The sequence below is a fragment of the Saccopteryx bilineata genome, chromosome 10 (assembly GCF_036850765.1).
Source record: "Saccopteryx bilineata isolate mSacBil1 chromosome 10, mSacBil1_pri_phased_curated, whole genome shotgun sequence".
Lineage (NCBI taxonomy): Eukaryota > Metazoa > Chordata > Mammalia > Chiroptera > Emballonuridae > Saccopteryx > Saccopteryx bilineata.
In genome coordinates, this window is record NC_089499.1 from 8,910,125 (window position 1) to 8,922,996 (window position 12,872).

The 12,872-nt window shown below is 43.7% G+C and overlaps 1 protein-coding gene across 1 annotated transcript; it reads left to right on the forward strand.

The window, feature by feature from the left end:
* The first annotated feature begins 8,015 nt into the window (after positions 1 to 8,015).
* Positions 8,016 to 9,564, forward strand: LOC136314383 (C-C chemokine receptor type 1-like). The gene has a single exon (XM_066245193.1). It carries the CDS (start codon positions 8,016 to 8,018, stop codon positions 9,081 to 9,083), a length of 1,068 nt encoding a protein of 355 aa, XP_066101290.1. The 3' UTR covers positions 9,084 to 9,564.
* Positions 9,565 to 12,872: the final 3,308 nt, after the last annotated feature.

A 12,872-nucleotide genomic window follows, 5' to 3' on the forward strand; every position in this document is an offset into this window, starting at 1 on the left:
CTCAGGTCCCAGCAAGAGTGACCTTCCAGGCACAGTGGCTGTAGCTGGAGGGGAGGCAGCTTAGGGTGTCCCGGCTAGATCGTGACCACTGACCAGTGTGGAGCAATGCCACCTGGTGTTGAGGTAGATCATCTCTAGCCCTGAGTCTTCTCCATGAACTTCTAAGTGGAGACGAATGAGTGGGCTATGTCGTTCTGGATGACGGAGGAGAGGGCGTCAGCCATGGGCTTGGGCCAAACAGAGTTTCATGTTTGTGACTATAAACATTTGTAAACAAAGCCACTGAGCATCTCCTCACCTCTACCCACACCAACAGTGAACTTGGAAATAGTGATTTCCACAGTTTAGTCTCCCCTGCAGGGTTTAGGCTGCTGGAAGCCCTCAGGAACATAGAACTCATGATGGCAGAACTTGAGACCTAATGAAAATTAGAGTTGGGAAACTGTCCTTGGCAATGGCACTTTCATTAGAGAATATTTTTATACTGACTAAAATCAAGCAATTGAGGTCTAGTGGCAGATACAGACCTTGTGTATAAAAGGTTGTACATCTGGAAATAGCCATGGAAAAGTAGAGTCATTGTTTCAAAACCCCAGACTTCAAACTCACTTCTAAATTTCTTTACCCTATTACATACAATGTTCATTGTTGATGAACTTTGTTATACTTTATGTTTTCTCTTGTGCACATTCATAATTATAACAAAGATGTACTACTGTTCTCACCTTCTGCTCTTGTTCTTTTTAAAAGGAGCACATTCAATCAAGTTTCAAGCTCAATACATTATTTCAAACCACTGTTTATGGTGTCTGCACTGAAATCCTAAGCAGATGGACTCAAATTGACTCATATGCCCATTGTTGATTCCACAAATCAATTCACTCCTACATGGTGACTGAGGACCTGCTCCTGTCAATGCAACCCTCCAAGACTAGGCTCAGGTGGGAGGGGTGTTCTCTAAGAGCCCTGTGCTCAGTGAGGTGACAGCCACAAGGATGCCAACAGAGCCCAGGTCGGGTAGGTGGGCTGACACCAGGAATATAAAACCGCTGTGAGTAGAGCCTGCCACCCACACATGCACCGCACCTTTCCATGTGGCGAGATGCAGGGCAGCCTAATGAGATGGTCAGTTTGACCAGGGAAACAGGCCTAATAGAGATTCCTGGCACGGACTTGGAAGGCCAGCACCAAATCACTGTGTAGCTTTTCTTCACCTCCAAAGCATTTTGTCTTAGTTCTTAATTTAACAAATTAAAACCTTTTAGAAAAATAATTAGGTGTAACAGTGTAAGCAAATTTTGAATATAAAAAGTAATTTATTGGAAAAAAAATTGGCCGGATTATAAATTGACACATATTATAAAACATAAAACACAAAAATGTTAACACAGAGAAAAAAATGTGTATAACAAACTAAAAATTAAGACCAAGATGCTATCATCAACTCCCCTAATGTATCAGGATATTTTACAAATCAGTAGAAAAACCACTTGGATTATTCTATTCCATAATTATTCTATATGCCCAATTGTCAAACAATTAACAAAGATATTAACCAGTAAGTCATCGAAAAATGCAGTAGCCATTAATATGAAATCTCAATTACATTAGTAATCAAGGACATGCTAATGACAGTGAACCTCTTCTTTTGCCTGCTAAGATAATAACCAGATGTCAATTTTTTTTATTAATGAAAATTCCCAAAGCAGGTAAGAATGATGCGACACAGTCCCTGTCACATATTTCTGATGGAAATGTAAATCAGTGCTGTGTTTCTGAAAAGCGCTTTTGGCAGTGGGTACCGAGATCATTTGAAAAGCTCACCTAATTATCCTGTTTCCAGGATCTGTCACAGATAATGGGAAAAAGCAGCACATCTGGAAAGATCGATAACCGAGGAAGAGTTCAATAACTGTTGTTATTATGAGCTGGGATACGGATAGGAATGACTTCTAAAAAAATTTATTGACATGTGAATATGCTTATATTGTTAATGTTAAATAAAAAAGAAAAATACAGAACTTCTGGTTTATATTTTATAATATATATGAAGAAGACAAACACAGGGAAAAAATAAACCCAAATTTCTATGGGATTATGTGTGTATCACAGAGTTTAATGAGAGACATGACAAGAGATAAGACTAGGGTTTCCAAACTGTGTGCCGAGGCACCCAGGGCCACAGTAAACTCAGAGTTTCAATTTTTAAGGGCTCCACACTGCACCTGACATTTCCTGGACACCCTGGGAACTACAAGTAGGAGAAAGTTCAGAGTTTCAAAGTTAGTTTGTGGTGCATTCCTTTCAAAGTGGGCGTGTCTCTGCAAAGCCTGGTTTCCGGTGATTTGAGATAAATCAGTGTGGAACAGGAACTGAGAGGATATTGTCCCATGCTTTTCAACATCTGCACACCAGGTGTACATATCCCATTGGCATGGATTATTTAAAAATGAAATAAAATATCATTTTTTCAATAGATGTGTAATTTTAGGCATCTATAGACAAGATCACTTAAGTTGTTTGAATCTAAAGACTTCCTGAGGGGAAGAGTTCGGTTCTTCTTTTGTCTCCGGGCGCTGAGGAAAAGTACTGGGACATAAGGGCTCCGGGAACTGAGAAAGTCTGGGATCCTGAGGAATACGAGTGTGTTTAGCAACTGGATAGTTTGCAATTGTGGGAGCTGGTGGGTGAGTCTGTGCACGCTGTTGTCTGGCCACTAGCACAGGGAGGGAAGTCTCTAGAGGTCAGCCAAGTGGGCATTCAGGAAGGGACATTAGATACGGATGACAGCAAGGACAAAGTAGAAGGTGTCAGTAGAAAGGACAGTGACGTGAACGGAAGCTGCCCTTTCCCCATGCTGATGCTTGGACTCCTGGCCCAGGACTTCAGGCAGCAGCAGGACCTGCAGTCACTGTGGGTCCAGGTGCTGCCCAACTCCAGCAGCGGGAGCCAGCAGGTGGATGACAGTGCGTGGAGATACCACAGGGCCTGGCACTGTTTCCATCTTCTGAGCTCAACACTGTTGCTTCACCCTTACAAATGACTGCTAATCACTCCTCCCAGTGTACACTCACCTGCCCCTGCAGGCAAGGGATTCTGGGAAATGTCCATGCCACGCCCACTAGACTGACACTGGACAAAATCCCCAGAAAGTATGAGGCTTCTTTTCATCTGTGCACTCCTTGAGTGCTACCAATATATTTAAACAAGCACATCTAAAACAAAATTATTCTTTGTGATAAGAAAGAAATGAAGAAAGACTAGGGAGAGGGAAGAAAGAGAAAGAAAAAATGAAAGAGAAAGAAAAGGCTGCTCACTGGCAACGAGACTGTTGTGATGCAGTGAACGGAACCAAACACCAAATTGATTGAACTTGGGAAGCTTTATTCTCTGGCCAGTGGTCTGTCTGCTGCACTGAGAAAGCAACAAACAGCGATGAGCTCCAAGGGGAGAGGGGGTATCAAAGGTAAACCCCACAAGGTTACAATTTTCTCAGCACATTTGTACAATATCTTTGCAAAAGTTTTAAGGAGAATAAACCGCCTTCCTGCAATATCTGCAAGGCTGACGCACAAGGAATGCATCCTGCCTCTGTTGGCAAGATTAGATCTGCTGGGACCCTCAGCTTTTTTACTTACAGCTGTAGCTATAAATTAATTCCTCTTAAGCATTCACCTAAATTGTGTCAGGGGTCCTTAGCATGGGCTAGCACGCCAGCACAGAAACCTCCCGCCCTACATCAGTCCCCCTCCCATTCCCAGCCTTCACTGGCTCCACGAGTTCTGGAAAACACCTTACTGCCACCCACCTTACCGCAAACAACAACACCTCATTACCTGCCCCCGATGCCCTTAAGACAGAACCCGCAGAGAGAAGTGCCACCAAGTGACCACAGAAAAATGTTTACATGGAACTCAGCATCATGGCAGTGTTTGGTGTCCTTACTACTCTTGCAAACTCACCTATGTAAAAAGAAGAATTTGCCTCCACTTTGCATTCTGTGACTGAGATCCCTAGAGTCCTGTCTCCATGGATACACAGGAAATGAAAGACTTCCTACTCCATCAGGACCTTGAACCTGGAAAACAAAGACTGTAAAAACTCTACAAACAAAGAATTTGTGCTCAAAATCCTTTCACACCAGAGTAAGTGGCACTTCTCTTCTCTGTTCAGTCGGCTTCTGTGGAGGACAATCTGCATGAATCCGTGCACGCGGTGCGTCTGATGGCCCCTTCATGCACCTGCAAGGCAGTGAACTGTGTAGCAATGCTGAGAATGGGAGGATTTATAAGATGGGCAATCAGATGTGAAATAATCATTTTTTGTTGCTATTAAAAAAGAATAGCTTTCTCGAATAATGGGACTGACTGATTAGAAAGTTGTCAGAGCATTAAGGAACAAGAGCCACTTTCTGTGGAAGGCTATTCAAGAGGAAATTACTTGCAAATCAACTGCATGGAAATGAAAATCATACATGGTGTAGCAGGAGGGGGCTAGGAATAGAAAAGTCTTTGCAGATGCGGGAAGGTTTGAAACTCAACTATCTTCTTAAGAAAAGTAGAACCAAGGATTCACCAACTATCATTGTGAGCTGACTTTGGAAGAGGTAGGATTTCCTCTCCTGAATTTAGGGAGTGGTCCTGGTGACCTCTTGGGATGCATTTTTTCTGGCCTACTAGAGAAAGTGGAAGCAGAATTTTGTTCTGAGAATAGTGGGGTTGGGGCTACTTGGAGGTATCTTCTTCAACTGTTTCCCCAGCCCCAAAATCTGGAGGGTCTCACGTTTCCAGATTAGAAATTTGAAAGAGTGTGCATAGCCTGCCACCAGGCATTGTGTCACTCATCGACCTATTTGTTCTCACTCTGACCAGCAGGACAGCTCTTAGGCTATTCAGACTGGCGGGGTGGCAGGTGAGCATTGATGTGCTGCTTGATATTTTATAATGGGCCTCCCTGAAAATTCCATAGCAGGCTTTCCTATAAAGCGAGCCCTGATTTCCAATGTTGCTATATTTGTATGTAAACATGCCCACTGTAGTGGATTTCAATCTACTAATATTCTGACTGTGGGGTTGGGGACACATGCACACGATTAGTTCTTATGACCAAGAAAAAGCCAGCTGCCCCGCACCTCAGGTCTGGTGTCTTTACCCGCACAGATGGCCCTCCCTGGTCAGAGACTCACCTACTCCCTGGATGCAGCATGATGGCACTGGAAGGTCCCAGGCTTTAGGGCCATAACTGACCATTGTGTAATGACCTTGGGGCAGATGCTAAAGACACAGGACAGCTTAGTGGGCTGGTTGGCTGCAACATGATCCTTCGGTTCTCCTTAAAGTCCCCGCCCCAGCCCCAATCCCTTGGAGAATAGTGTTATTGCATGGTGCCCACCTGTAGGGAAAACAGTGAATGGAGTAGGAGGCTGGGGGGATGGACGTTACTTTGTTTAATGGCATCTGACGATGCTGACTCAACAAACCTTCTCTTTTGCCAAAGTTTCCCCAAAGACGGGGCTCCCGAGGTCAGGGTTGCATGAGCTGCTCCTTGTGCTTCCAGCTGCCTGTTGCTTTGTCTCTAAGCCCTATGGTCCCCATGATGCTGACTGCTAGCAGACCCACTGGCCCTGGCCGTGGCTGCAGAAAGCAGAAATTGTCACTCAGCTTTGTTACAGATGTCCAGCCTGGGTTTCTCCAGGAAGAGGGCTGATTACTCTGTCGCAGGGCTAGGCCAGAGGTGGAGGGGGTAACCAGAGAAATGGATTTGGGAGGAAACCATAGGGCCCTAGCTGAGGTGTGGAACATACCCACTCATGGGTCTTAAGATTCTAAGGACACTGCAGAAATATAAGTTCCTCAGCAGGAAACATTCACGCAGCGGTGCATAAGGAAGAGCGCCAGAGACTCCGGGGTGAAGGGAATTATGATGTAGGCAAGTCCTGCTACACGATTGGTGTCTAAGTCAAAGCTTTCAAACTGGTGGCAACATAATGAAAATCTGAAAATGCAGCTCCCACTACTGTACATCATCCAGCAGAATTCCCTTTCTAGATTAACTACAGAGAGACCTGGCGGGGGAACTTGGGGCAGGTACATCAGCCAGAATAGGATAGGAGACTGGACATTGTGGGTGTCTTGAGATCTGAAGGAAAGGTAGATTCAATTAAGGAGCTCCCCTGATGTTTACTAATGTCCTGGCTTTTGTCATACCTTATTTACAGTACTCCCTCAAGGTTACTGATACTTTCTCACATAACACATGAAAGACTGAAGCTCAGAGAGGGAGATGAACTCCTTCAAGTTCACAGAGCTTGTCGGTTACACCAAAGCCCATGCTCCTTTTGGGGAGGCATCTTTAGTAAGGATTTGAAAGAGGACTGAATAGCTAGGGTGGGGAGTCATGTAAAGCAAACCATCTAGTGGTGCTTTCTCATTTGTATTTGTTTCTTTCAAGGCAACATTGGGTAAACTATTCCAGAGCTCATTTCTGAGAATTCCAGCTTCCACCTGGATGTGCAACACCGCATGGCTTCAGGCTGTTCTGAGCCAGTCCTCCCGAGAACCCCCTACTTCTCACCAGGTCACCTCCTCACGCATCCTGCCTTTCCCCTGAGTCCTCACAGCTGTCCCCGGAGGCCAACTTAGTGTCTGCAGACCTACCTATACCCCATTAGGGCCGTGGGTCAGGCTGAGCCTATAATGTTGGCCTCGTTTTTCTCAACTACGAAATGAGTTGGCCTCCTACGAGGGCACTGTGGCAGCCTACTAGGGTTTGGGGGGATAATTTGTGCATTGTAGGACATCCTTGCCCCTGACAACCAAGTGATAGAAACATTCTTTAGGCTTTGTGACAACTAAATAGATCAAATGGCCACACAGATTCATGTGCCCCAAGTGTCTTATGTCACCTCAGCAAAGAATCTCCTTAACCCCTGGTCTGTTGGCTCAGTGGTAGAGTCCCGACCAGGCATGTGGAAGTCCCGGGTTCAATTCCCTCTAAGGCACATAGGAGAAGCTCCCATCTGCTTCTCCACCCCTTTCCACTCTCCTTTCCTCTATCTCTCTCTTCCCCTCCCATAGCCAAGGTTCCATTGCACCAATGTTGGCCCAGGTGCTGAGGATGCCCCAATGGCTTCCACCTACGGTGCTAGAATGATTCTGGTTGTAATGAAGCAAGGGCCCCAGATAGGCAGAGCATTGCCTGCTTATGGGCTTGCCAGGTGGATCCTGATTAGGTGCATGCAGGAGTCTGTTTCTCTACCGCCCCGTTTCTCATTTCAGAAATATACCAAAATAAAATATAAAAAAATTGAAACTTCTTAGCTCCAAAGGCCATTAAGATCCATTGGTCAGTTTTTGACACTCAACCAGGACTGATTTCTTAACCATTTCCTCCTGTGCACTTCCAAATGCAAGGTCCTTGCTCTGTGATTGGAGGCTGAAAGTTCAAGTGGTTTCAAGAGTGGGTGTGAGAATGATACACACTGGATTTGAGCTCCAGCTCTCATTGTCCCAGAAGTGTCCTACACACTGCGAACTATTCTGTCATTATGTGTAAAATGGGAGATATAAATGGTGCCTTCCCGGATTCTTTAACATTGAGTCCAATGACAGGTCCGTGGGAATCATGAGGGAAGCATTGGTGATGAAGAAAGAGGTTGCTCTCCCTTTGTCTGGGTGCTCCATCCACCAGACATTCTCTTCCCAGCAGTCATTGCCAAAGTATTTGACAATTTGACTTCATCGTTTGTGCACTCATTAGTTTATTGTATCCCTCAACCCTATATCTCCCCCCCCAAATAAAGTACAATTTCCATGACAGTGAAGAAGACCTGGGGCCACTTTGTTCAAGGTTGCATCCCAGGACATAGTTACAAGTTGGCACTTTTCACTCAATGAACATTGTGATGTGGTTGGTGTCATATAATAACTGCCTTGTCTTTGTTTTCCAGAGCCCAGTGCCTTTACCAGCAAAGTAAATACAGAAACCATCTACTTGGACCTGTGGGAGAAAGCATGATGGAAATTTCAAACATTTCAATGGACTATAACAAGACCCCAAAAGTAAACTACGGGGAAACAACCTCGTGCCTATTTGAAACCGTAAGGTCTTTTCTAGTGCAGGTGATGTCCACTTTGTTCTCCCTGGTATTTGTCATTGGCCTGGTGGGCAACATCCTGGTCATCCTGGTCCTCTTGCAACACAAGAGGCTCAAGAACATGACCAGCATCTACCTGCTCAACCTGGCCTTTTCTGACCTGCTCTTCGTCTTCACACTGCCCTTTGGGATTCACTACTTTCACAAAGATAACTGGGTGTTTGGCAAAGTCATGTGCAAGTTGCTGTCGGGGCTTTATTATGTAGGTCTGTACAGTGAGGTCTTCTTCATCATCCTGCTGACCATCGACAGGTACCTGGCCATCGTCCATGCTGTGTTTGCCCTTCGGGTCCGCACTGTTACATTTGGTATCATCACCAGCGTAGTCAGCTGGGTCCTGGCCAGCCTGACTTCAATTCCAGATGTTTTCTTTACAGATTCCATGAGCACTGAAGGTCGTTACATCTGCAACTCACTTCTCCCTCCTGCATACTACAATCATTGGAGAGAGTTTCTGGCTATGAAACTGAACATCGTGGGGCTGGTCTTGCCTCTGGTGATCATGATCGTCTGCTACACGGGGATCATAAAGATTCTGCTCAGACGACCCAATGAGAGGAAGTCCAAAGCCATCCGTCTGATTTTTGTCATCATGATCATCTTTTTTCTCTTTTGGACGCCCTTCAATCTGACTATGTCTCTTTCAGCTTTTGAAGACGTTCTTTCAGTCAATTACTATAACCAGAAAGACCAACTAGCCCTGGCCACTCAAGTGACAACCGTGATCTCCTACATGCACTGCTGTGTCAATCCCATTATTTATGTTTTTGTTGGCGAGAAGTTCCGCGAGTACCTGCGTGAGTTGTTCTACAGTCTCCAGTCCCTGAGCCCGGGGAAATGGCTCCCCTTCTTCCACACCAAGAACCAGGACAGGGCCAACTCCATGTACCCATCTACAGGGGAGCAGGAACTCTCTGATGGGTTCTGACTCAGGTCCCAGCAAGAATGACCTTCCAGGCACAGTGTCTGTAGCTGGAGGGGAGGCAGCTTGGGTGTCCCGGCCAGATTGTGACCACTGACCAGTGTGGAGCAACGCCACCTGGTGTTGAGGTAAATCATCTCTGGTCCTTGAGTCTTCTCCATGAACTTCTACTTGGAGACGAATGAGTGGGCTATGTCGTTCTGGAAGACTAAGGAGAGGGCATCAGCCACGGGCTTGGGCCAAATAGAGTTCCAGATTCGTGACTATAAACATTTGTAAACAAAGCCACTGAGCATCCGCTCACCTCTATCCGCACCACCAGTGAGCTTGGAAACAGTGATTTCCACAGTTGAGTCCCCCCTTCAGAGTTTAGGTTGCTAGAAGCCCTCAGGAACATAGAACTCATGATGGCAGAACTTGAGACCTAATGAAAAAGAGAGTTGGGAAATTGTTCTTGACAATGGAACTTTCATTAGAGAATATTTTTATACTGACTAAAATCAAGCAATTCAGGTGTAGTGTCAGATACAGACATTGTGTATAAAAGGTTGTATATCTGGAAGTAGCCATGGAAAAAGTAGAGTCATTATTTCAAAACCCCAGACTTCAAACTCACTTCTAAATCTCTTTACCCTATTACATACAATGTTCATTGTTGATGAACTTTGTTATACTTTATGTTTCTCTTGTACACATTCATGATTATAACAAAGATGTACTACTGTTCTCATCCTTCTGCTCTTGTTGTTTTTAAAAGGAGCACATTCAATAAAGTTTCAAGCTCAATACATTATTTCAAAGCATTGTTTATGGTGTCGACACTGAATTTCTCGGCAGATGGACTCAAATTGACTCATATGCCCATTGTTGATTCCACAAATCAATCCACTCCCACGTGGTGACTGAGGACCTGCTCCCATCAAAGCAACCCTCTGAGACGAGGCTCAGGTGGGAGGGGTGTTCTCTAAGAGCCCTATGCTCAGTGAGGTGTCAGCCACAAAGATGCCAACAGAGCCCGGGTAGAGTGGGTGGGGCTGAGACCAGGGATATAAGACCACTGTAAGTAGAGCCTGCCACCCACACATGCACCGCATCCTTCCATGTGCCCAGATGTGAAGGAGCCTAATGAGATGGTCAGTTTGACCCCAGAAACAGACCTAATAGAGAGTCCTGGCAGGGACTTGGAAGGCCAGCACCAAATCACTGTGTAGCTTTTGTTCACCCCCAAAGCATTCTATCTTAGCTCTTAATTTAACAAATTAAAACCTTTTAGAAAAATTACTAGGTGAAACAGTGTAAGCAAATTTTGAATATAAAAAGTAATTTATTGAAAAGGAAATTGGCTGGCTTATAAATTGACACACATTATAAAACATAAAATACAAAAATGTTAACACAGAGAAAAAATGTATATAACAAACTAAAAATTAAGACCAAGATGCTATCATCAACTCCCCTAATGTATCAGGAAATTTTACAAATCAGTAGGAAAACCACTTGGATTTTTCTATCCCATAATTATTTTATATGCCCAATTGTCAAACAATTAACAAAGATATTAACTAGTACGTCATCGAAAAATGCAGTAGCCATTAATATGAAATCTCAATTACATTAGTAATCAAGGACATGCTAATGACAGTGAACTTCTTCTTTTGCCTGCTAAGATAATAACCAGATGTCAAATTTTTTTATTAATAAAAATACCCAAAGCAGGAAAGGATGCTGTGACACAGTCCCTGTCACATATTTCTGATGGAAATGTAAATCAGTGCTGTGTTTCTGAAAAGCGCTTTAGAAATGGGTATAAAGATCATTTGAAAAGCTCACCTAATTATCCTGCTTCCAGGATCTGTCACAGATAATGGGAAAAAGCAGCACATCTGGAAAGATCGATAACCGAGGAAGAGTTCAATAACTACTCTTAGTATAAGCTAGGATACCAATATGCATGACTTCTAAAAAAATTTATTGACATGTGAATATGCTTATATTGCTAATATTAAATAAAAAGGAAAAATACAGAATCTTCTGGTTTATATTTTATAGTATATATGAAGAAAACAAACACAGGGAGAAAATAGACCCAAATATCTATGAGATTATGTGCGTATCAGTCAGAGCTTAATCAGAGACATGACGTGAGATAAGGCTACGGTTTCCAAACTGTGTGCTGAGGCACCCTGGGGCCACAGTGAACTCCCAGTTCCAATTTTTAAGGGCTCCACACTGCACCTCACATTTTCTGGACACCCTGGGAACTACAAGTAGGAGAAAGTTCACAGTTTCAATGTTAGATTGTGGTGCATCCCTTCAAAGTGGGCGTGTCTCTGCAAAGTCGGGTTTCCAGTGATTTGAGATAAATCAGTGTGGAACAGGAACTGAGAGAATATTGTCCCATGGATTTCAACATCTGCCCATCAGGCGTACATATCCCATTGGCCTGGATTAATTAAAAATGAAATAAAATATTATTTTTTCAATAGATGTATATTTTTAAGCATCTATAGACAAGATCACTTAAGTTGTTTGAATCTAAAGGCTTCCTGAGGGGAAGAGTTCGGTTCTTCTTTTGTCTCCGGGCACTGAGGAAAAGTACTGGGACGTAAGGGCTCCGGGAACTGAGAAAGTCTGGGATCCTGAGGAATAAGAGTTTGTTTAGCAACTGAATAGTTTGCAATTGTGGGAGCTGGTGGGTTAGTCTGTGCATGCTGTTGCCTGGCAACAAGCACAGGGAGGGAAGTCACATTTCTATCCTCTTCTGTTGCTTTCCTGTGACCGGTCAAAAGTGCACCATGACTGTACAGACACACACACTATATATATATATATATATTCCGTGTTAAAATGTATATGTTATTTCAAAGGCCTTTTGTTAATTCTTTACTGTTTTATAGCCTTGTGAGATTGAAATTCTAGTTTAAATATTAGGAATTATTAATAATGCCTTTTTATGTAATGTTTAGGTTATTGTCATTTTGCAACAATATTGTTCAATGCGAGGTAATATAAGGAAAAGAGTCATATCCTGGAACTCCTGCAAGTCTATTTTATCACGGTTTTGTTAAAATTTCTTTTGAATACCAATGTACTGTGTTATTCAGCAGCAAAGAGACTCTGGAATTCTAAAGGAGACACCAAAAACCTGTTTTTCTTGATTTAATCCAGCTAATAACACTGCTTTTGTCTTTTTCCAAGACTTTATATAGATAGAAAAGGGTTCTCAAGTCCCTCAGCGAGATCTTGTGAGCATGGCTTTTAAGGTCTATAATGACCAAAATAGAAACAGAGAAGACTTAAGGCCCAAAAGAGATCAGGAAAATGCCAGCTTTTGGCCTATACCCTTAAAGGCTCCAGCACCCCAAAGGGGCTTCATAGGATTCCATCAGGGTCCTGCTTCAAGAGTAGAAAGAAAGGTCATTGAGCTGAGGCCAGGTTTCTCAGCCCCACCGGGGGACATGCCTTTGCTGTGAAAAGAAAAGGGACAAAAAAAAAATGTAACCTGCCCCCTTGCTCCATGGAGGGAGGGTTCAGTCTCTTCCAGCCCTTTCCAGCTACCTGTGACCTGACCTTGTCCAGCCTGCTGGGATCTGCCACTCAAGAATTAAAGGTTGGCCCCATCTCACGACACCATTTATGAGCCTAAGGTATTTCTTCCAAGTAGAAGGTGAAAATACTCTCATTTCTGGTAAACACAAGGGCCATTCACTATGCCTTGCCTAAATATTTGAGTTTTATTTATCCCTTGAAGATCTTTACTAGGGGTAATGACAGTCTGATTTCTGTTGCTTTATT

Bases quoted from the DNA above. Each gene is read 5' to 3' on its own strand.
- LOC136314383 (XM_066245193.1), top strand. From the start codon at position 8,016: ATGGAAATTTCAAACATTTCAATGGACTATAACAAGACCCCAAAAGTA.